This window comes from Platalea leucorodia (assembly GCF_965183815.1).
Source record: "Platalea leucorodia genome assembly, chromosome: W".
NCBI classification, from domain to species: Eukaryota; Metazoa; Chordata; class Aves; order Pelecaniformes; family Threskiornithidae; genus Platalea; species Platalea leucorodia.
The window spans coordinates 22962400-22988169 of record NC_138859.1 but is presented as its reverse complement, the minus strand read 5'-3'; the positions used below and the strand labels follow the sequence as shown (position 1 = coordinate 22988169).

The window sequence follows — 25770 nt, the reverse complement described above, 5'->3', positions numbered from 1 at the left end:
CATCTCGTCAAAGTAAAACACTATCTATCTCATTTATTCCCACAATTCCCCCTTTTTGTTTTTCTACCACAAAAGCTTGTTTAATCATATTCTATAGCATTTTCTATACCCAAGACACTAGACAGGAAACTATCATTATTATAGCGCAAAATATTAGTAACAGCAAAAGACCCATTTTGATTAGAGACATTACCCACCCGCCAATTCCCCAACTTGTTAGTAAGTGATTCAGCCAACCAAATCCATCACTGACTTGTAATTTGCTAACTTCAAATCTTTGATTGCTTTATGGATTAATTTGGAGTTATCTGACAAGTCGTTCCCCATCAGTCTTCTCAGAGTTCAGTGTCTTCTGCTGCTCGTTCCTGTTATCCGATGCAAGAGCCGGTCTTTCTTACGCACCTTGCAGGTACCCACTTAGGTCCTACATCTGTTGAGACACAAGCATACCCTCTGCCCCAGGTTAGTAGATCAAAAGGACCTTCCCATTTACCTGTTTGTAGCGACTTTGTAAAAACCTGCGCCTTCTGTGGTGTGGCTGTTAAATCTTTTGACTGAAGAGACAGAAAATGAGAGATAATAACAGGAATATTATTTTCAGACGTGTTCAGGTAGTTTAACACATACACGGCTTTACTTAGTCTGTCTGCTGGAGTGGCTCCTGGCATTCCCCCTTTTTGTTTTTGCAACATGGATTTTAGAGTGCGATGTGCATGTTCTACTATGGCTTGGCCTTGTGGTGAATGAGGAATTCCAGTGCTATGTTGAATTCCCCATCGATTAAGAAATTGTGTAGATTTACTACTAACATATCCGGGACCATTATCTGTCTTTATGCGGTGAGGGACGCCAAGGGCAGCAAAGGCTGATAGCCAGTGTCTAATAACATCTTTACTTTTTTCCCCACTGTGCGCAGTAGCCCATACAGCTCCAGAAAAAGTGTCTATAGAAACATGGACATACTTCAAGCGACCAAAGTCCATTATATGGGTGACGTCGGATTGCCAAAGCTGAAGTGCCTGTAGGCCTCGTGGGTTAACCCCTGTTGCCTGAATAGATGCAAACTGTTGACAGTCTGGGCAGGCACGCAAAATTGAGAGATCAAATTGTCGTTTTAATGCCCTTGCGTTTTGGTGAAAAAAGGCATGAGAGAGCCTTGCTTGTTGTGTTTTTTCCGGTATAGGTTGTGACCAAACCGGTGCTGTTAAATGATCAGCCCTAGCATTTCCTTCTGTTATGAACCCGGGTAACTGAGTATGACTTCGTATGTGCATCACAAAATATGGATGCTGCCTATTCTTAATTAACAGCCACAACTGTTTAAACGGGCTAAACGGGTGTTCATTTGGGACATGTTTAAGCCATGCTTTTTCTAATCTGCGAACTACATTGCAAACATATAAAGAGTCAGAAACGAGGTTTATAGCCTGGTTAGTCCATAGAGTAAAAACTTGTACCACTGCATAGAGTTCTACCACTTGTGGAGATCCTTGTATATGATACACTTTTTCCTGCCATTGTTCGTTATCAAACCACACAAGGGCAGCTCTTCCAGTTTTTCCAGAGCCATCTGTAAAGATAGTGGGCCCGTCTATGGGATAATTTTGACATAATGGTGTTCTCTGGATCAGAACTTCTGAATGTAATTGGATGAGTTTGTGGGCAGGATAATGTATATCTATCTTTCCTGGAAATCCTTCCAATGCTATTTGCAATGGGAGGCTATTTGCTTGGCACCATTCCAGATATTCCCCTGTCAATGGTATATAAATATGTTGCACTTCCGTGCCTGTTAATTGGACCGCACGATTTCGCTCTTTACAGATAATACCTGCTAGCATTTATAATTGAGTAACAATTGTCTTTTTGGGCTGGTATGACAGAAAAATCCATTCCAAAACAACCAATGGATCTGTTAGTGTGGGTACCCATTGGCCTAACAATCCTAAGGCTTGGTAATTGTGGGAGAATATATAAAGTTGCAGGGGTTGATCTTCTACGCGATGGTGTGCTTTTCGGTTTTGTATTGCTTGATTGAATTCTTGCAGAGCCTGTCGCGCGTCAGACGTCAACTGACGTGCAGATGCAAGGTTGTTATCTCCTTTTAGCAATTCAAAAAGAGGAGCTAGCTGTTCATTTGTCAGTCCAAGATATGGCCGGACCCAGTTGATGGTTCCTAACACTTTTTGTAGGTCATTTAGGGTTTTGATGTTCAGCTTAATCTGTATCGATTGGGGTTCAATTGTTTGTTGCAAGATTTTCCAGCCCAGATATTTCCAAGGCTCAGTTTTTTGTACCTTTTCAGGGGCTACTTCAAGTCCATATCTGTTTAGAGCTCGTCGTATCTCTTTTTCTACTGCTTGTAACTCGATTTCCGGTCTTCCGGCTATTAAAATGTCGTCCATGTAATGGTAACACAATAATTGTGGATACTGCATCCGAATTGGCGACAAAGCACGGGCTACGTATTGTTGACAAATTGTTGGGCTATTTTTCATTCCTTGCGGTGGAACAGTCCAATGATACCTTTGCATGGGTTCCGATTGATTGACTGCTGGCACAGAGAAGGCAAAGCGTTTCGCATCCTCCTTCGCAAGGGGAATGGTAAAGAAACAGTCTTTTAGGTCCATAACCAGGATGTTCCAATTGCGAGGAATCATTGTTGGTGATGGCATCCCAGGCTGTAAAGCTCCCATATCCTCCATAACTTCATTTATCTTCCGGAGGTCATGCAGTAATCGCCATTTTCCACTCTTCTTGATAACAAATACTGGCGTATTCCAAGGGCTAGTGGTAGGTACTATATGTCCTTGTTCCAGTTGCTCCTGCACTAGATCTTTCAACGCTTGGGCCTTTTCAGTAGTCAGGGGCCACTGGTCCACCCACACCGGTTCCTCTGTTTTCCAGGTTAGTTTCAGTGTGGGTCGATATTCGGCCCACTCTTCAGTGGCCCCTATTAAAAATGTGCAGCAGAAGTAGACGTAGTGGTGGTAATAGTGGTCCCCCAGGCACTTAGTACATCTCTTCCCCATAAAGTTAGCGGAGCCGGCACTATGTAAGGTTTTGTAGATGCTACTTGACCCTCAGGAGTAATGATTTGGACAATATTAGCACTTTGCTTGGCTACCGTTGAGCCACCAATACCTGCTATGGCACCGTGGGCGGAGACCAGTGGCCATGTTTGTGGCCAATGAAGAGCAGAGATAATGGTAACCTCGGCTCCGGTGTCGATCATGAATCTTATTGTGATTTGAGGGGGTTTTCCATGATGCAGAGACAAGGTGCATACTAATAGTGGTCGGTCATTCTGTATTTGTTGTGTCCAAAAGATTTCTGGCTGGCCTGTGGAGCCAAAACCTGCAGTGCCTCTTGTTCTTGACTCGGCCTGTCGAACTTGCGCTTTGAATGGTATTAACTGAGCAATTTTGCTTCCTCTGGGAATCTGTACTGGAGGTGGAGGAGTCCATAGCATCGCTTGTAATTGTCCCTCATAATCAGCGTCTATAAGTCCTGGTAAAACAAATAGTCCTTGTAGGGTGGCACTGGAGCGACCTAATAGCAGAGCACTTAGTCCATTTCCGATTGGTCCCTTGGCTTGTAGCGGTACTTTATGCGCTGCTCGGTCCGTAATTAGAATTGTGGTGTCTATGGAAACATCCAGTCCGGCACTGCCGACGGTGCTGGCTCGGAGACAATCGGAAAGGCTTGTAACGGCATATTTGCTGTCTGAGCGCGCTCCGCTTTCACGCTCCCTCGCGAGTTTCCCGGTAACAATAGTTTGCCACCTACGTCATATTTCGATCAGCACTGGTTCGCGAAATGCTTTCCTTTTTTACATTTTGGACACAATCCAGATGCACTTGGTGCGCTCAGTTTTCCTCCCCTTCTCAATTGTGGGCAATCTCTTTTAAAATGCCTAGTTTTTCCACAGGAGAAACATGATTTCTGTACTTTCATTGCAGTGGCAAAAGCTGTAGCTAATGTTTCCATATAATGGGACATTGACCCCACCTTTTGGGTAGCTTCTATCATATCCATTAAGGAGGGATTTTTTAGAGGCAAAAGCACTTTTTTTACAGTCCATATTCTCATTTTCAAAGGCTAATTTTAAGAGTAGGACCTCTCTTGCTTCTGCATTTTTGACTTGTTTTTCCAAAGCCTCTTTAAGACGATCTAAGAAGGAGATATATCCCTCTCCTGTCCCTTGCTTTATTAATGTAAATGATTTTGTCGCTCTTCCGGCATCCAGCACTTTCAGTAATGCCTGTAAAGCAAGGTGTCTGCCTTTATGGATTAATTCGGAGTTATCTGACAAGTCATTCCCCATCAGTCTTCTCAGAGTTCAGTGTCTTCTGCTGTTCGTTCTTGTTATCCGATGCAAGAGCCGGTCTTATGCACCTTGCAGGTACCCACTTAGGTCCTACATCTGTTGAGACACAAGCATACCCTCGACCCCAAGTTAGTAGCCGATATGGCCCTTCCCAACACCCAGTATGTAAATTTTTTCATCATTACCATCACCTTCTCCTGTGATATATGTGCCATTCCCGACTCCATAGCTTTAAAATGTTTGACTATGGGTGTGACATCTTCATGTTGAAAAGGCAGCGATAAATGGTTTAGTACATATATAGCTTTTCCTAATCTGTTTTGGGGAGATTCCTGAGCTTCCCCCTCTTTTTTTTTTTTTGCAATAGAGTTTTTAAGGTTCTGTTTGCACGTTCTATAATAGCTTGCCCTGTGGGGGAATGGGGTATCCCTGTCTTATGAGTGATACCCCATGTGTGGAAAAATTTTTGTGTCGCATGGCTGACATATGCAGGGCCATTATCTGTTTTTATTTCTTTTGGAATACCAAGCGCTGCAAAGGCAGCTCGGAAATGGCTTTGTACGTGCCGGCTAGTTTCACCTGTCGTTGCAGTGGCCCAGATTGCATGGGAGTAGGTATCTATGGAAACGTGAACATATCTCTGCCGACCAAAGTCGGGTACATGAGTCACGTCAGTTTGCCAGAGCTGAAGGGAGGAGAGTCCCCTAGGGTTTGTCGCAAACAATGGGCGGGATGGTTGTTGTTGGCAGTCTGGACATGTTTGCACAACGAGTTTTGCATCCCCCATAGAGATTGCAAATTGTTTCACAAGAGCTTTGGCAGATTGGTGGAAAAATTGATACGATAATTGAGCTTGAGAAAGTGTGTTTGGTACTGGGGTATGTAATGCAATGTTCGTTAGGTAATCGGCTCGTGCATTTCCTTCTGTAAAGAACCCGGGTAAGTTTGTATGGCTTCTAATGTGGATTACACAATAGGGATGTTTTCGTTGTTCTATTAAGAATAATAGCTCCTTAAACTTCAAAAACAAGGCTTCTTTCAGTATATGTTTTAGTTGTGCCCTTTCAACGCGTTGCACAACTCCTACAGCGTATAGTGAGTCTGATACAGTATTTAATGGAGTTAGAGGCCATTCTCTAAAAGCCATGGTAATGGCGTGCAACTCGACTAATTGAGGTGAACCCTCAATTTGTTCTATTTTGTGTTGCCATTGACCTTCTTTTTGCCATGTGATGACTGCTTTTCCTGTTTTCCCTGAGCCATCGGTGAACACTGTTTGACCCTTAACCGGTTGCCACTGGTATAGTGGCGCCTCTTCAATTTTCACATTATTGTAAAAGGTGAACATTTTGGGGGAGGGGGGGTGATGAGTATCAATTTTTCCACTAAACCCTGCCAAGGCCATTTGAAGTTCTAGACTATTTTGTAAGCACCAATCTAAGTAGTCCTTTACGACAGGAAGGACAATGAGATGAGGCTCTTCTCCAGCCATTTCTACAATTCATTCTCTGCCCTTTTTTATCAAGGCGGCGAACATTTCAATACGAGTAGCCAGGGTTTTCGCAGGTTGATGTGGCAAAAACACCCATTCCAACATTATGAGAGGGTCTATTCCTTTGTTCTCCCATTGTCCGATGATTGCTAGAGGCTGTTGGTTTTGGTTGCAGATATATAATTGTATGGGTAAATTTTCAAGTCGTCGGTGACATTGTTGCAGTGAGAGTTTTTCATTTATGATTCTCAGTGTGTTTTTTGCTTCGGTCGTCCATTGGCGTGGTGCGTTAATATCGGTATCTCCTTTAAGTAGCTCAAATAGGGGTGTTAATGTGTAGTTATCGATACCACACTGCGCTCTAATCCAATTTATGTTTCCCAATAGTTTTTGTACATCATTCAAGGTTTTTACGTCTGCTGAAATGATCACATTTTGAGGTTGGATACTTTGTTGTAAGATTTTCCACCCAAGATATTTCCATGGTGCTTCCATTTGAATTTTTTCTGGCGCGATTTGCAGTCCTTTGCTTTGCAATGCATATTTTAAAACAGGTAGTGCTTCACGCACCATGGTGTTCGTGGGGCCTGCTAGTAAAATGTCGTCCATATAGTGATAGATATACATTTCCGGGAATTTTAGTCGTACAGGACGTATGGCTTTAGCCACATATGTTTGACAGATCGTTGGAGAACTCTTCATTCCTTGAGGCAGGACAGTCCAGGGGTATCTATCCATTGGCTCGCCTCGGTTAATTTTTGGTACCGAAAACGCAAAACGCAGTGCATCCGTAGGATGTAGTGGGATAGTAAAGAAGCAGTCTTTTAAGTCTACTATGATTATGTCCCAATTTCGGGGTATCGTTGTTGGCGAGGGCAAGCCGGGTTGGAGCGCTCCCATTTCTTCCATAGCTTCGTTTATTTGTCTCAAGTCATGTAGCAGTCGTCATTTTCCACTCTTCTTTTTTATAACAAATACAGGAGAGTTCCAGGGGCTGGTTGTAGGAGTGATATGTCCTTGTTGAAGTTGTTCTTTGACCAGTTCTTGAAGGGCAGCGACCTTCTCTTTGGGGAGCGGCCATTGATCTATCCAAATGGGTGTTTCTTTTTTCCAAATAAGTTTCATTGTCGGTCGCTCATCAATGGCCGCTACTGAAAATTTTCAGGGCAATTTAAGGTGAAGCCGCATTGGGACATTACATCTCGCCCCAACAGGCTCATGGGCAAATTTGTCACATATGGCCGTACAGTAAATGTAGACCCTTCTTGGGTATTGATATTGAGCAGGTGGGTACTTTGAAAGGTTTGAGAAAGGCCGCCGACTCCAATCAAGCCCTTTGTGGGGGTGGCTATTAAATCTTTTGATTGAAGAGACAGAAAATGAGAGATAATAACAGGAATGTTATTTTCAGACATATTCAGGTAGTTTAACACATACACGGCTTTACTTAGTCTGCCTGCTGGAGTGGCTCCTGGCATTCCCCCTTTTTGTTTTTGCAGGTTCAGTTGTTTGTTGCAAGATTTTCCAGCCCAGATATTTCCAAGGCTCAGTTTTTTGCACTTTTTCAGGGTCTATTTCAAGTCCATATCTGTTTAGAGCTCGTCGTATCTCTTTTTCTTAGATGTGGGCAATCTCTTTTAAAATGTCCAGTTTTTCCACAGGAGAAACATGATTTCTGTACTTTCATTGCAGTGGCAAAAGCTGTAGCTAATGTTTCCATGTGATGGGACATTGACCCCACCTTTTAGATAGCTTCTATCATATCCATTAAGGAGGGATTTTTTAGAGGCAAAAGCACTTTTTTTACAGTCCATATTCTCATTTTCAAAGGCTAATTTTAAGAGTAGGACCTCTCTTGCTTCTGCATTTTCGACTTGTTTTTCCAAAGCCTCTTTAAGACGATCTAAGAAGGAGATATATCCCTCTCCTGTCCCTTGCTTTATTAATGTAAATGATTTTGTCGCTCTTCCGGCATCCAGCACTCTTAGTAATGCCTGTAAAGCAAGGTCTCTGCCTTGTGCTAATCTCTCTGGTCGTAACCGTGCCTGTAACTTTGGGTGATTTAGCGGCGGATCCCCCATAAGCTGTGGGAGCCCTGCCCCTTGTAAAGGGTCGCCTTGTTGTCGCTGCATATTGGTAATTGTGGCGTTTTGGCAGGCGGTACGCCAGGTGCTTTCAAAGATCACCTTTTGCGTTGGGGTCAATATAAGATTAGTAAGCGTGCATATATCAAATGGTACTATTTCATTTGTAAATATTCCCCGTAGCAGGGATTGTGTAAAAGGAGAACCCAGTCCATGCGCGGCAACTGTTTGTCGTAGATCTTTTAAAACATTATAGCCAAAAGGTTCATGCTCATCAGGGACATTTGCGTTGCTGCGTATGACAGGACACGCTATGGCTGAACAAAAAGCTGTATCTCCCGCTTGCAGTGCTTGGTGTCTAATCTTTTGCCACCTTGTAGCAGCGGCTGACGCCCCCCATTCCTCGGGTGGCAATTGATTATGGGTTTGTGGAGTATCGATATCAGGAGCGGTAGAGAAAGGCGGTAAGAGTGCCGACGCAGCAGGGGCCGGGGGCGGGCGGGGAAGTGGAGGGGTACCGATTGCAGGGATCGGGAGGTCTAGCAGAGGTGTTGAAGCCATAGGAGCAGGTGAAGGAGAAAGCGGTGCAGAGGGTAGCGGCGGCGCAGGGAGGGTGGAGGGTTGTGCAGCCTGAGCACCCGCGAGCAAGGGCATGTCGGAGAACGAACCCGATGGCGGTGTTTCTGGCGTGCCCTGCGGGGTTAGCTCCGGAGCGGTAGCAGAAGCTGCAGCCTTTCGGTCTGACTCTAATTGTTCTAAAGAGTCTTTCAGTAAACGCCATGTCGTCAAAACACTTGTGGCATTACTGTCCCCCCTGGTGGCCGCTTCCCATAACACTTTTCCTGCCTCCTCCCAAGTCTCCACCTGGAACGCGGTCGCTGCGTTCGCTTGTTGCCCGTTTTTTCGCAACCAAGTTAACAACAACCGAACCTTTCCTTCATCATAATTTATCCCCCTTTTTGCAAGGATTCGCAAAAATATACGCAAAATAGATTTTTCTTCCGAGGACATTTGCGCCCCCATTTTCCCGTTCCCAGCTGCTCACCTCTTTTTCCCGAGGCGATTAATTGTCAACAAGCAGCTCTCTGGTTCGCTGCAGTAGAGTTCAGCTCTCTGGTCCGCTGCAATAAAGTTCAACTGGGCTTGCCACTGGCCGCTCTCTCGTCCGTGGTTCTTGGGACCGAATCACGTCATAGGATTGAATCACGTTGTAGGACCGAATCACGTCGGGGTCACCATTTGTGGCAATTAATCATGGACTCCACGTATGAGTTTAGGCAAAGACAAGCGAAGAAGGCAAGCGAAGACAAGCAAAGATGACGATGACAACAACAACGACAATGACACTGACACCATTTTTACAATCTATCCCTTTTATAATATGATCTAGTGTTCACGAGCAAGCAAAACCCATTTAATTGGCTACTGTCTTGCGTCCACGCGTCTCTTCAGCGTTACTTATTGGTTCTTCAAATTGGTGCATGCGAATTCCTCTTTCAGGCATGTATCCAATCTCATCCTTATTTTTCTGCCTCTAAGTTTCACAAACTTGTTTGTAACAAGCCTCAAGGGCACAGCTGCATCTCGTCAAAGTAAAACACTATCATCTCATTTATTCCCACAGCAACTGTTAACAGATACAAATTCCTTAATACACTCTGGTTAATCTGTTATTATCTCAAACCCTTCATGCCCCATGTTGGATGCCAAAAAGGACTGTCGTGGTTTAACCCCAGCCAGCAACTAAGCACCACACAGCTGGTTGCTCACTCCCCCCCCGGTGGGGTGGGGGAGAAAATTGGAATGGTGAAAGTCAGAAAAACTCCTGGGTTGAGATAAGAACAGTTTAATAATTGAAGTAAAATGAAATAGAATAGTAGTAGTAGTAGTAGTAATAATAATAATATAATACAATAATAATATACAAACAAGTGATACACCACACAATTGCTCACCACCCACTGACCGATGCCCAGCCCGTTCCTGAGCAGCAATTGCTTCCCCCCAGCCAACTCGCCCCAGTTTATATACTGAGCATGATGTCATATGGTATGGAATAGCCCTTTGGCCAGTCTGGGTCAGCTGTCCTGGCTGTGCCCCCTCCCAGCTTCTTGTGCACCGGGCAGAGCATGGGAAGCTGAAAAGTCCTTGACTGGTGTGAGCACTACTTAGCAACAACTATAACATCAGTGTGTTATCAACAACTATAACATCAGTGTGTTATCAACATTATCCTCATCCTAAATCCAAAACACAGCACTATACCAGCTACTAGGAAGAAAATCAACTCTATCCCAGCTGAAACCAGGACAAACGTAAACTAGAAGATCCATAGATAGAAGTGTACTAAGGTCCAAAAAGTCAGTATTTGGACTTCGAAAGGACCGATGCCTTTACCTGCGTTGTACTGGTGCTTGAAACCATCAGTTTGGAACTTTATCATTTTTGACCTGTGCTTGAGTTGTCCCGGTAACAAAGCATGAGAAGTGTGGGACCTAAATCAATTTATGTTGTTTGATTAATACCTCTTTTGTATTTTGTGTTTAATTTCTGGTTGCATCTATCTTACACAGATGTAAAAGAAGCTGTCCTCAGAGTAGAAGTTTGAAATCAAGCCGTCCCTGGTATGGGGCTGTGACTTCCTTTTTGCAATCACTGGTCACTCAGACAGAACCTCGCTTTGCTATGTTTGGGACAGATTTGGAAGAGCTGGATGACTCTTTAGTGCAAAAGATGATGACGTGCCCAGAAATTCTGCTAGTAGCTGGCCTACCTCAAAGACAAATTCATGGTAATGCTGGTTTTGGCTTTTTTATTTTGTAAACAGATATAACACAAAAAACATTGGGGGAGAAATGGAGAAAAGGGATGATTTTTTCTCCCCTTGAAACTCAAGAGCATAATGGTAAAAAAAAAATATATTTTTTCTCTTTGCATTTATTCAGAAGGATAAATGCAATGAACATGTGGGATAAAATTATAGCTGCAGTGAATTTATGATTAAATTTGCGCAATGTCAGAGGGATCATTTTGCTCCTTGTACTTCTATTTTGATCTTAAATTCCATGTCACACCTGCTGTTGTAATGGATAAATGCAAACAGAACTTTCTTTAGATACTGCTTGCAGTAAGTGGCTAAAAAATGCACTTGTGTTTTTATACAGGAAGTCAAGACTGATCCTTTATATGATTCAGTCTTGTGGTGTCAAATGGTGTAAATTTCATTTAGAAGAGTTATAGGAGCAGGTGAAGGATTTTTTTCAATGTTTAAAAACATAGTTTTGAACATATGTAATTTCACTTCAGTCCAAACCAGAGACAAAAATGTATTACTTTTTAACTAATGTTTATTTCAGCACAGCAGAATTGGAATAATTAGATTGTATTTATAGAAAGTGTGAAAATATGATTTCTTAGTGCTATTATCTTTTTTTCTCTCTTATGTCCTTTTCAATGCAGCTTGTCGTAAACAGACTAGAGCCTTTGCTATGCCAGTTTCGGCTAATAAACGCAAGTCTAGCTCCTTTCTGACTTAGGTTTCTAGATTCAAGTCTAAGTATCAGAAACACAGAAATGCCTCCTTGTTTTCTTTTAATACTATTGAATTGATGTTAATTAAATTAATAGTCTGATCAATTAGAGCATGTATAAAATTTCATTGTAAAATAGTAAATATGCTACCCCTAACAGCAACACCTAGGCTCGGATAGCACCACTGGAATTTTCAGCCTACCACTTAGTTGTATTCATTAACCAAATAGTTGTAATGTCATATATTTGTTTTTTCCCTGTAGGAATTGGATTGGGAGTCAGTTTTCTGTTTAATAACAATCAAAAATTCAGTATTCTGACATTGTATTCAACCACCAGGTAAGATTTGTTCTCCAGCAAAAAAAAAGTATAGTTTCTGAGTTATTTCATACTTTTCCTCATGTTTTTGTCGTGTGATTTTTATGTATGCATTCACATGCATGGATATTCCTTATAAACTGAAGCTTCAATGCATATCTTCACTTTTTCTTTCTTTCTCCATCTGCTAAATTTTCACGTGGAAGTAATAAACCTTTTCCAAACCTTATACATAGCAAATGTGTATGAAAAATACATAACAGGTGCTTCTATCCCTCTTGATACCTTGATTGATTCCCTTTTGAAACACTACATAAACTCATCCTGGGGTGTATTTTCATACGCATCTTGCAGATTGCTAACCATCTGTATATGTACACTAGAAAAGAAGGGGGGGCGGGAGGGGGTGGGGAGAAATGAAACTGTTTTGCTGGCTCAGGCCATTTTCCTGTCCCTTTCCTGTGCTGCTTAGACTCTCAAAATTGAGTTTTTACATTCTCAATTAACCTGACTACTGAAATATTGAAATATCTTTCAGTGTGGAAAGGAGGAGAGCAAGGGCAGAGCAAGCTGTTGCTGTGAATAAGATGTTCTACCAAGAGAACAGCATAGTAGGGAATCAGCAAGCCGTGCACTACAGTGTAATAGCTCAAGTGAAAAAGGTGTGTGAAGTAGTTGGTGGAATCATTTATGTTGCTAATGCAGAAGCTCATAAAAGTAAGGGGTTTCTCTTTATTTTATTTATTCCTATTTTGTGAATAACTGGAATGTCATAAAAGATTGCAAAGAATATGCAATACATCAAAATCCATGTTCTGATTCTTTCAAAATCTGCTTTATTAGTGCTATTTCTTCATGGCTTATCCAGTTGAAGAGGTCCCTTATCCTAGACACTCTTCCTCATCTCCCTGTGAGGGGTTATGGCCCCTTCTTTCGTTTATGGCAGATACTGATATGGTAGCTATCTAAGCTATATGTGGGAAATGATCTGGATTAAAGAAAAAAAAATCCCTGGGCATGGGTAGGAGAAGCAGCCTGAAATGCATCAGTGGTGGTGTAATAGCCTGGAAACAGAACCTTCACCAGGAAAACTGCAGTAAAAGATACAATTAGTCCAAATCAGGATAGTCCTAGAAGAGGATAATGCAAATACCTATTATGGTAATTGTCTTTACATTCATCAACTTTAAATGGAGGGAAAGGGCTAGATCATAAAAGAAGAGGGTAAAAAAATGTGAAGGGATATACAAAGGAGAAAAGTATGGTCAGTAGGGAAGGGCTGCTGACTGTACAGTGTGTGAGTATTTCTTAATGGCTTGTTGCAGTTTTGATCTCTGTGAGGTACTTGGAAAACACTCTGATGTTAAGGACTGGAATAGGCTGCCTGTAGAAACTATGGAGATCTTTAAATAACAGTTAAGTGTGACATGAACATCTGTGTGACATGAATGCAGATGATCCAGCCTTGTGATAAGCAGAACTAGATGATTTGGCCATGTCCCTTCCAGCCCTCTGTTTCCTCACCTCTGAAATCTTAAATATTTGAAAAGTAAAAAAAAAAAAAGTTCTCCTTGGGATTTGCATATATTTAATACTCATATATTAAAAATTGTTTCTTAGAGCATGATTGTCAAGAGGAACTGGCTCGCATTTTGGCAATGATTGATCCAGCCCTTGGGCCTCCGAACAGACCTCTGCTAGTTTTGTCTTGTGTCTCATGTCAGTGTGAAAAGAATTCCGTGTGTTTACATGGCACATCAGTTGCAACTAAATCTGCTACGTCAGCCCTGGATGGTACTTGATTTTAAACCCTCATTTTCTGTTTCTGTGTGGCTTAAATTTAATTTAGGCTTATGGTATTTCCTGAACTGTACCTACCTAAGCAAGTGTGCAGCTTTCAACACTAGTACGTGAGCTCTCCACTTAAGTGAAGAATTTAGTTTCTCTGGTCCTCTAAGATGAAGCAGTAGCCTATCTGAACATAGGGGAGCTGAGTGGCTTGCCCAGGAACCCAGAAGAAACTTCAGATGGAGCCAGAATGTAAGGAAGGACGAAATGCTGGTCTTGAAGGGAGTAAGGAAGCTTCAGTTAATTTAAATCTAAATTTCCTGAGTCACGACCCAAGGCCTTGGATACAAGGCAGATTTTTCTGCCATTTTCAGGAGACTGTTAATTGTCACTCGCTTGATGTGATGTATTGAGTTTTTGACAAATCAGTTTTTTACCTAGCACGTGAGGTCCTGACCCTGTTCTTTTATGCTTGTCAAGCACAGTATATATCAGTATAGCTCAGCCACGCATAATTTATTTTTGGTGATGTTGTGTAGCCAAAGAGTAATACTTAATCAGAAAAAACAAAATCCTGATTTGAGATAATTCCTTTGTTTTCATAAGTAAAATGTTTACAGGCTTTTATAAAAACATACCATTTATAATAGCCACTTTATAATACATTACAAAATCTGAGAATTAAAAATATGCATTGAATTCTAAAGCTAGCAGCATTTTTGCTTTAAGAGTTACAAGAAGAATTTTCAAGTAGATTCCCATCTGTAAAGTAAGTATAATGTTCCAGAATAGCTGATGGAACAATTGAGATAAAATTCACCTTGATACCAAGAATGCAAAGCTTTCCTAATGGGTCTTATAATTCATTTTGTACAGTAGTGTTTTCTTTTTGTACCTTACTCTTAAGAAACCTTTTTTGTCTAAGGGACCTTTAAACCAGTGATAAAAATTTAGATTTGATATGAGTATTTCTGACTTTAAGGATAGACATGGAGTGATGCTAAAACGCTGTTAGATCCTGTTACCTGTTTTCTCTAATACATTAGCTTTTTTTATTTTTACAGGTGCAGGACACTGTAGCTGCAACTTTAGCTGGATTGCTGAATGGAATTGAGTGGCTCCTGGAAGAAGCAAATTGTAAAAATGCACAGTAATGGAACTGTGCATTGTTTTACTATATAGAGACTTTGGTGTTTTGCAGTTCAGATGAAGTGAGAATCTTGTCCTGACAGAGCACTGTCAGAAGGGAGATTTAAAAGGCAAACCTGCATATATTTGACTGCACGTACTTTAATAATTAACATTCTTCCAACTGTAGTCCTAAATTAGAAGTACAAGTAGGATTGCCTGGATTCCAGCAACTGATGAAGAAGTGATTTTGGGGGGTGTCGTGGTTTAACCCCAGCCAGCAACTAAGCACCACACAGCTGCTCACTCACTCCCCCCTGGTGGGATGGGGGAGAGAATCAGAAGAGTAAAAGGGAGAAAACTCATGGGTTGAGATGAAGACAGTCTAATAGGTAAAGCAAAAGCCGTGCACACAAGCAAAGCAAAGCAAAGAATTCATTCACTGCTTCCCATCAGCAGGCAGGTGTTCAGCCATCCCCAGGAAAGCAGGGCTCCATCATGTGTAACGGTTACTTGGGAAGACAAACGCCATCACTCCGAACGTCCCCCCCTTCCTTCTTCTTCCCCCAGCTTATATGCTGAGCATGATGTCATATGGTATGGAATAGCCCTTTGGCCAGTCTGGGTCAGCTGTCCTGGCTGTGCCCCCTCCCAGCTTCTTATGCACCTGGCAGAGCACAAGAAGCTAAAAAGTCCTTGACTAGTGTAAACTCTACTCAGCAAGAACCAAAACATCAGTGTGTTATCAACATTATTCTCATCCTAAATCCAAAACACAGCACTCTACCAGCTACTAAGAAGAAAATTAACTCTATCCCAGCTGAAACCAGGACAGTATCCACCCCTTCTTCCATACCATTTACGTCATGCTCAGGTCCCACATTATCCAATACATCCTCATTAACCAGCACCCCACTTATTCTATGGACGACTCCTGTAAAATGTCTGTAAAATGTCCATAAACATCCACAAATGTCCACATAATGTCCACTGAGTTCATTTAGTCCGTGACTTTGGGCTCCATCGGTGATGGTGATCACTCAGGACAGGAGAGGTGGTGTGTTGCGTGGAGTTATTGGGCACCAAAGCCAGCTCAGGTCGGGTCACTGCTGCACTTGCACTGCTTCTTGTAAGGCTTCTCCTCCATTTGTTCAGGTGGTTCCTGCTATGGTAATAATTCCTATAACATGCAACTCAGATCATGGGTTACAACAATTTAAAGGTATTTCCATTACAGTCTCCACCCCTGGCCCCTTTGGACCAGACCATTGGGTTTAACACTGCAATGGACTCCTCCCCTTGCCCCTGCTTCAGCTTGGACTTATCCACAGACTGTAGTCCCTTAGGGGTTTACCTGCTCCAAGCGGAGCCTTGTCTATGAGCCACAGTCTCTCCAGGGGTGTACCTGCTGCAGCATAGACTTATCCACAGCCACAGTCACTTAGAGGTGCACCTGTTCCCACATGACCTTCTCCATGGGCCACAATGCTTTCAGAGATATACCTGCTCCAGCGTGGCCTTGCCCGCAGCCACAGTCTCTTCAGAAGTAAACTTGCTCCACCATGGCCTTACCCGCAGCCACAGTCTCTTCAGAAGTAAACTTGCTCCACCATGGCCTTACCCATGGCCACACGCTTTGAGGTGCTCCAGCATGACCTCATGCACAGCCACTGATGCTTCAAGGTGTACCTGCTGCAGCACGGACTTATCCACAGCCACAGATGCTTCGAGGTGTACCCTCTCCAGCGTGGACTTATCCTTGGGCCACAATCCCTTCAAGAAGTATACCTGCTGCGGCACAGACATAACCATGGCCACAGACTCTTTGAGACATACCTGCTCTGGTATGGGCTTATCCACGTCCACAGGCGCTTCGGGGTGTCCTGCTCCCACATGGACTCATCCACAGGTCACAGTCCCTTTGACTCGAGTTCACACTGGAGTTCCAGCCTGTCCAGTACAGCAGCACAGAAACAGCAGCGATGCCCTGGCCATCTGCCAGCCCAGAGCATGGCCATTGTTGTTATCAAAATGTTCCCAGGCACAGCAGAGTAAGATGATAAGCAGTTCAGCAAGTAGCAAAAGCAAAAAGCAGCCACTAATGAGCACTATACTCTAATATACAGTAAGGCAAGCAAGCCCCATGGCAAGTACAGAAGCCTGCTGATTAATAGCTAAACAGCACTAAAAGCTATAAATTCAGTCTAGCACATTCCAATCAAATCTGTCATTATCTCGAACCCTTCGAGCCCCACGTTGGGCACCAAAAAGGACTGTCGTGGTTTAACCCCAGCCAGCAACTAAGCACCACACAGCCGCTCACTCACTCCCCCCTGGTGGGATGGGGGAGAGAATCAGAAGAGTAAAAGCGAGAAAACTCATGGGTTGAGATGAAGACAGTTTAATAGGTAAAGCAAAAGCCGCACGCACAAGCAAAGCAAAGCAAGGAATTCATTCACTACTTCCCATCAGCAGGCAGGTGTTCAGCCATCCCCAGGAAAGCAGGGCTCCATCACGCGTAACGGTTACTTGGGAAGACAAACGCGTTCACTCCGAACGTCCCCCCTTCCTTCTTCTTCCCCCAGCTTATATACTGAGCATGATGTCATATGGTATGGAATAGCCCTTTGGCCAGTCTGGGTCAGCTGTCCTGGCTATGCTCCCTCCCAGCTTCTTATGCACCTGGCAGAGCATGGGAAGCTAAAAAGTCCTTGACTAGTGTAAACTCTGCTCAGCAAGAACCAAAACATCAGTGTGTTATCAACATTATTCTCATCCTAAATCCAAAACACAGCACTCTACCAGCTACTAAGAAGAAAATTAACTCTATCCCAGCTGAAACCAGGACAGGGGGAAATCTGGGTGTTTTGTTTTGTTTTTCTTTCAAGCTAGGGCCTTTAGGGTGCAATCTTTTCTCAGTATATCTTATAATCTAATCTCTTCTGTAAATATACCTAACACTAGGTTAGTTTATCAGCACAGCCCTATGGCACGCATCGCACATTTAGTAAGTATATTCAGTGGAGATCTTGACAGTGACGGTTCCCAACCAAAGAAAATATACTGTACGTTGTACAGTAGTAGGTTGACAGAAAGACAGTATCTCTTTCAAAAGAGTAAAGTCCCGTGTATTTTTTTCCAGAAACAATGCCTAGATAAATAGCACCTGCGGGAGAATTGTCGGCCCAGACCAAAGTTCTTAGAAGCAAACAAACAAACTACTGTGTATAAATTGGTTGTTTCTTGTTTGTGAACTTATTTATTAACCAACCACAAAAGACTTCAGCATCTTCTGCTTTCTGTTGCAGTGAAATTATTAGCTTGAACTGGACATACCTCTGATGTCATGAATAAATGTTAAATAGAATCGTTAGTACTTCAGGACATTTATTGAATGCATAGGACCTATCAGTTACTCAAATAGTTGTGGCCATTTGCAGATGTGAAGTGTACTTGGTTTGAAATTTTCTACACAGTTGCAAATATTTTTATAAAAGGGGAAACAACATTTTAGAGCTGGAATTGCATTTTCCATATTGATGTCATTTGGGATAGTCCTAGTCTTCCGCCTTTTTAATGTTTTTTAATTATTGGATGAATGTTCAGAAACTTCCCTTGGATTTCTTGCCTATGCATGTATTTGTTTTGTTCTGTTTTTTTTTTTTGTTTGGTTGGTTTGTTTTTTTCCTCCCTCTCTCCATGGAAATGCAATAGTCTCACAATTTTTTCTTGGTACCTAGATAAATGACTACATGGTGCACATTCAGCTGTAACTGCCCTCAATCTGGTATATGTGTGTGATGCTCAACACAGCTATGTCAGAAACATTCCATTTGAGAAGTTTTTTATTTTTTAATGAACTAGGACAGACACAGGAAGTGTCTTTTTTTTTCATCTTTATGCACAATTAACTCAGCTTTCTAGATGTTTTTGTATGTCTTCTAATCAGGACACATGGGAGTTTCAAAGGAAAATCCATGGGAAGCTATACTATGATAATTCTGTGTTTTATCCTTTTTTTTTTTTAATAGGGTATGTGTGCTTTGCCCTTTAAAATAGAGAAGACACAAAAGAATTATGAGTATTTTGGGGAAAATCCCACACTTTGTGACTGGGTGTATGTGACTTTCCTGCTAGTCATAATTCTGTAATGATCTATCTGTAGAGGGTTGAATGCAGCAACCTGTTGCTATGTTAGCTACTACAAATATGTTTTTTTATGCAAGATCCTCGTTTTGCTTTCTTCATAAGAAATAAATTATTTTTAAAGAATGATATTTGCAGTCTTTCTGTGTGTTTTAAGCCCCCCTGCATGTGTGCGCACACACACAATGTCTGCAGTCATGCTGTCACAACAGATAACAAATTATCATTGTCATCATTAGTCATTACTGAACAATGTTATTGTATATTATCTGTTTAATTAACAGATATTAATTCACTGTCATTTTAAAAGGTCAAGATTATGTAGGGAATATAATTTTTCTTAACCTAAAGAACATCAGTTATATTAACCTAAAGATAGGATAACTTAAAGAATTAAGAATTACAAGTTTTAAGGATGCAGCCTAGGAAACAAACAGTGGGAATTAGAAGTCCGTGCAGTCACAGAGCTCCAGCATCATAGGAATCGCAGAGCTGATGGTGGGGTAGTTTGCATGACTGAGTACTGTGGTAGATCAATACAGGCAAGGAAGATGAGCGTGTGCGCTGTGAAAAGGAACAGCTTAGATGCACAGAGTTATGCTATGGAAGAGGCAACCAGCCTGTTGAGAATTCATATGCCAAATAGTTGCAGAGATGCACTGCGGATTTCATTTAGCACTACCTTTTAAATTTCACCTAAAAAACTTCCTACTATTTAAATTCCTGAGCCTGCTGAGTTTAGAAGCGTAGTAAGTCAATTAAGCTTGGGACTTAAATTGTTACAAATTCAAAATTAGTTGGATATGGAATATTAGAACATCACTAAAATGTATTTTAAAACTTTTTAATATTAAAAAAAAACATTTTTTAATCTCTGGGTTTGTATTTATCACAGTAAATGCAACTATGATGGGTTTGTGAGAAATAAAACCATCAGGATCTGGATCCCAGAAATCTTGCTCTCCTTAGGATGAAGGATTCTAAAAGTGCTAGAAAGAAAATCACTTTCCTGCCCACTGAGGCAGGAAAGTGTATCCACTGTGTATCCCACTGGATGGCATTGCTGATCCACATCAACCACTGATGCTGTCCAGGCAGCATCCCTACACCCTTTGCCAAAATTGCTTCAAGTAATCAATTTTACTCCCTTCTCAGATATGGCAGCAAGCAGATGCAGTTATAGAAACGCCTATGAGAAAATCAACATGTTTTTCAAAGGATTATAGGCAGGGGATATGCTACCTCTTCTTTTAATCTGGTGGGTATCAATATCGATTTGTATGGTAGGATGAGTATTGCAGCTAAAAAGCTGAAGTCACTGTCAGGAGGATGTATGGAAATAATTGCTGGCATCATTGCAAGGTGATTGACGCTTTAGTCTGTGATTTAGTTTGTCTTTTGTGCCATTTTAGCACTAGTGGTTCTGGATAAATTATTTTCCTTATGTACAAAAGTAAAGAAATAATATTCTTCGGCCAGTTACAGAAGGTGATATTATAGCTAGAGCTTATGCTTAAATCTCAGGCCAGAGGATGTTTGCACACAGGCTCCTCTCAGTTCTCTTGGGAGGATGAAACTACAAATCAAGAATGTAGGCAGTCGTATAGCGAAGATGTTCAACAGGTGAGACAGAGCAAACAACAAAACATGGTGGATCTGGATAGAGGGGTATATTTAAGAACCAGTGAGATTAGATTATCTCCCATGCTAGTTTGCTCCCCCTCCAGCATTATGTTTGCTATGTCTACCCTTCCCAGGGAGGTCACAGCTGGTCCAGGGTCAGGCAGAAAGTCCTATCCATTTGTGTTGTGCAACTGCTCGCAGGTACCAGTCTGGGCATTACTGGCCAAGGTCTCTGGGCAGGCGCTCCAGCCTCTTAACCGTCTGTCGTGGTTTAACCCCAGCTAGCAACTAAGCACCACGCAGCCGCTCACTCACTCCCCCCACCGGTGGGATGGGGGAGAGAATCGGAAGGGCAAAAGGGGAGAAAACTCGTGGGTTGAGATAAGAACAGTTTAATAACTAAAGTAAAATAAAAATAGAACAGTAGTAATAGTAATAATAACAATAACAATAAAACCAAGTAATAATAGTACAATAGTAATACAAAGCAAGCGATACACTGTACAATTGCTCACCACCTGCCGACTGATGCCTAGCCCGTCCCCCAAGCAGCGATCGTTGCCCCTCCCCCGGACAACTCCCCCCCGCTCATATACTGAGCATGACGTCATGTGGTATGGAATAGCCCCTTGGCCAGTCTGGGTCAGCTGTCCTGGCTGTGCCCCCTCCCAGCTTCTTGTGCACCCGGCAGAGCATGGGAAGCTGAAAAGTCCTTAACCAGTGTGAGCGCCACTTAGCAACTACTTAGCACTACTTAGCAAGAACCAAAGCATCAGTGTATCATCGACATTGTTCTCATCCTAAACCCAAACCACAGCCCCATACCGGCTACCAAGAAGAAAATTAATTCTATCCCAGCTGAAACCAGGACACCGTCTTAGTGGCCCTTTGCTGGATTCTCTCTGGTTTATATCTCACATACTGCAGGCTTAAAACTGGACACCCTGCTCCAGATTCAGACCCACAAGTCCTGGGCAGAGGGGAATGAGCACTTGTCCTCAGTGTAGCCCAGTATGTGATTAGCCTTTATCACGGCATGGGCACACTGCTGAATCCAGGTTCACTGGTCCACCAGGAGCTCAGGTCTCTTTTGCAGAGCTGCTCCCAAACCAGTCAGTCCCTGATGCACACTGTATTCCCTCCCAGATGCAAGACTTTTTGTGTTTGTTTTTGCTCAACATCTGGAGGTTCCTGAAGCACTTGTTGGCCCATTGAATACACACTTGCAATATTTCTGGCTGTCCTTGCACAAGGAGCCTAGTATCTCTGGGAACACTGGCCCTGCACATGACAGCATGCAGAATCAGTCACCTGATGGGAGAGAAAAAAGGCATTCAGTCTTTTCCTGAAGGCTGAAATCAATCAAGCCATCTGCTCCATCAAAAAAGTTGAACAATACTAGTCTTAGAGCCTCAAAATAAATTCCTCCACAGTTTGGCAAACTGGTGGGAGACGAGTATGAAAGGCTGATATTGTCCCAGAAGTACATTTCACCAAGCTCTGAAAAGTGTTGCATTGTGAAATGATCCTGGTGACAACCCAGAAACACCTACTGTATTCATTAAATTATTTAATACTACTCTCTGCAAAGTGATAACAATAAAATAAACTCTTCTGTTTGTTCTCAGGAATGACAATCAAGGAACTGAGGTAGGTAGAGAGTGACTGAGGGACTGAGGGCTCTATTTCTTAATCAATAGTGTTCTGTTGATAAAGGGATATCATTTTGGTGTGGCATCTTTCACATCTCCACAGACTTGAATTATGAAGGCAATTCCACAGCCTGATGTCAGGGTAGACATGTTCCACAAATGTGAAGATATAAGGGCTACTCTCCAAGAACAAAACCAAGCCTTTTTCTCTACTTTGAATCAAATCCAGCTTCTTTTATGAAAGGTTTTTATACAAGTTTCCTAAACAAATGAATCTAGAAACAGCAGTTGCTTAGAACTTTCTCCTGTAAGACTGATAGTATTCACAGCAAATTACCTTCAAAATTCAGCTGGCTTGATCTTAAATTTTGTGGAGATTTAAAGAAATGTCCATACCTTTAATTCATATGAAAGCAATAGTTTAAATTTGACCTGCATATGGGCTATACATTAAATTCCGTGGGATAAATTATTTTAAATTTTGTCATGAATCTGAATCACGAGGATTTAAGTCAATGAGTTACCTGGGAATCCTCTTTTTAGAATATAACCTTCATTCATCACATGTCCAAACCTTGCACAGTATAGCATAAGGATGCACCGATACAGCTACACATTATGCTTCTTTTAAAAAGCACAAGCTATTTGCAAGACAATAAATGCAAATTACAAGTTTAACTAACAAAAATATTAAAAGAATCTTATGTTTTTTCCAAAATTAGAGACTCAAATTTTGTAAAAACATGAATTATTGAGAGCGAAGAACCTAATTACCTGATTACTGCTACATTCATATAAAATGGGCAACTCTGAGTATAATCAACATGTGGTTGAATTGTGCACTTTAATTCAAGCATCTTTCAGTCCTTTGTTGAAAAGAATTGCTACTGAGCCGATATCAATATCCTTCTTTTCAGCTGATAGACTTGAACTGCTTTTGGACTCACTAAAACCAAAAAACTTCTACCAAGTATTTATGTTTTTTAACTTGCTTTTCACCACAGGAAGTGAGTTGATATAAATCAGCTGGTGTACAGACACACAATGAGACATTTTTCCCCTAGCAGTTCTCTGATCACTTGTTCCAGTCACAAGTAGCTAATAATTTAGAAATAAACTGAAAATGAAATAGGTTAAAGGAAGTATTGGTGTAAAGATTTTTAGAATTGTCGTGGTATGCCTGAGGGTAAAATAGTTTGAGGGGCCCAACTTAAAAGAAGGCATTGGAAACTGCTGCCACGGTAACCAACAAGATTCATGGTAGGCACTCAAAATCGCCAATAATGGAAAATTCTGGCTAACATCCAAAAACCCGATATTGATATTTCCATAGTGCCCATTGTCTATGGGTGTCCCTACTGCCACCTGAGTCACCCCCTCAAGTCTCACATGCCGAGCACGTCTCACATTCAGCTCCTGCCTTACTTTCCCCCAGGGGTGTATTCCATGCATCTCTGGTCTTTAAGCAGTACAGCACAGCAGTTTCCTTCCTGCTCTGTTATTTTGTGTACCAAATTAATTTCATTGGCCTGACCTGTGATTTGCTGAGCAGATGATTCTGAAGTCAGGGGTGGAAGAAAATGCAGAACTGTGCTTCATCTGGAGCCTGCGGCCCACGTGAGATTCTGCACTCAGAGGTGCAGCCATATGCCGGCAACCCTCTCCTAATCCTAATCACATCCCAGGTGTATAAATTTACCCCATATTTGAGCACACAGAATTGCATACACCGGGAGAAAGGAAGGTCTTAGAATATTTGAGCCGCATCCACAGAATTTCAATAGTTATGGCACGATATGCAGTGAAATTCCTGAAGTCCAATCCTGTATTCCTGGTGAAAATGCTGTTTGGATATTTCTGTGCATTTATATGTTACTAGTTTGATTTCTTCTTGTGCACATCAAAGTGGAATGGAGATATTTGGATACTGGAATATCAGTGTTGTCACACCAGTCCCTTCAATGGCAGAAAGGTCAGGTTGCTCCAAAAAGGTGCTTGCAACATACCCAGAGATTGTCAGGCTGCATATTTATCTGAGCGCAGGTAGAAGTTGGCATGACAGCTAGGGCACCACTCCTCAGAACGTGTATCTTCTTCCTGACACCTCTGTGAAATATCTAAACAGACTGTCTACATTTGAAATACCTGTCAGTCTCACCTGTGCCCAGCAAAATTATGAAGAAGATTATTCTGGGAGCTATTGAAAAATATCTGAAAGACAACGCAGTCATTGGCCCCAGCCAGCACGGATTCACAAAGGGAAAGTCCTGCTTGACAAACTTGATTTCCTTCTACGACAAGGTTACCCACCTAGTTGACCAAGGGAAGCCAGTCAATGTAATCTTTTTGGACTTCAGTAAAGCCTTCGATACTGTCTCTCACAGTATCCTCCTGGACAAAATGTCCAGCATACAGCTGGATAAACACAGAATGCAATGGGCGTGCAATTGGCTGACGGGTCGGGCTCAAAGGGTTATAGTGAATGGGGTTACATCAGGCTGGTGACCAGTCACTAGCAGGGTTCCCATCTTGGGGCCAGTGCTCTTTAATATCTTCATAAATGACTTGGATGCAGGACTTGAAGGTTTGTTATCAAAGTTTGCCGATGACACAAAACTGGGAGGAGCCGTTGACACTCTCGAGGGCAGAGAGGCCCTGCAGAGAGATCTGGACAAATTAGAGAGCTGGGCAATCACCAACCGCATGAAGTTTAACAAGGGCAAGTGCCGGATTTTGCACCTGGGACATGGCGACCCTGGATGTACATACAGACTGGGGAACGAGAGGCTGGAGAGCAGCCCCGTGGAGAGGGATCTGGGGGTTCTGGTTGACGGCAAGTTGAACGTGAGCCAACAGTGTGCCCTGGCAGCCAGGAGGGCCAACCGTGTCCTGGGGTGCATCAAGCACTGTATTGCTAGCCGGTCGAGGGAGGTGATTGTCCCGCTCCACTCTGCACTGGTGCGGCCTCCTCTTGAGTACTGTGTGCAGTTTTGGGCGCCACAGTACAAAAAGGATACGAAGCTACTAGAGAGTGTCCAGAGGAGAGCCACGAAGATGGTGAAGGGTTTAGAGGGGAAGCCGTACGAGGAGCGGCTGAAGTCACTTGGTCTGTTCAGCCTGGAGAAGAGGAGACTGAGGGGAGACCTCATCACAGTCTACAGCTTCCTCACAAGGGAAGGAGGAGGGGCAGGTGCTGATCTCTTCTCCCTGGCAACCAATGATAGGACCCGAGGGAACAGCAGGAAGATATGCCAGGGGAGGTTTAGGTTGGACAGTAGGAAAAGGTTCTTCACCCAGAGGGTGGTGGAGCACTGGAACAAGCTCCCCTGGGAAGTAGTCATGGCACCAAGCCTGACAACATTCAAGAAGCATTTGGACAATGCCCTCAGACATATGGTGTGATTCTTGGAGTTGTCCTATGCAGGGACAGGAGTTGGACTCGATGATCCTTGTGGGTCCCTTCCAACTCAGGACATTCTATGATTCTATGATTCTATGAAAGTTGTCTCCAATTTTTCTGAAGTGGATTCAGAAAAAAATTGCTATTCTTGAACTGCAAGTAGGGCCACTCTTATTCCAAAATAAGAGCACTTTGTTCATTCAAAGTGAGTTAAACTACACCAGAAGGACATACTGCTGTCCTGGGAAAAGAGCATCAGCACACTGGATTTATACTCA

The 25770-nt window shown here is 42.5% G+C and overlaps 1 protein-coding gene across 1 annotated transcript; it reads left to right on the top strand.

Annotated features, from left to right (window-relative positions):
• Window positions 1-9160: 9160 nt before the first annotated feature.
• LOC309601914 (F-box only protein 4-like) lies at window positions 9161-14697 on the top strand (the record flags this gene model as incomplete). Its single annotated transcript, XM_082335175.1, is given in 7 exon segments — window positions 9161-9171; window positions 10480-10697; window positions 11701-11776; window positions 12294-12472; window positions 13376-13466; window positions 13468-13549; window positions 14608-14697. Coding segments are annotated over 7 exon segments (747 nt in total).
• Window positions 14698-25770: the final 11073 nt, after the last annotated feature.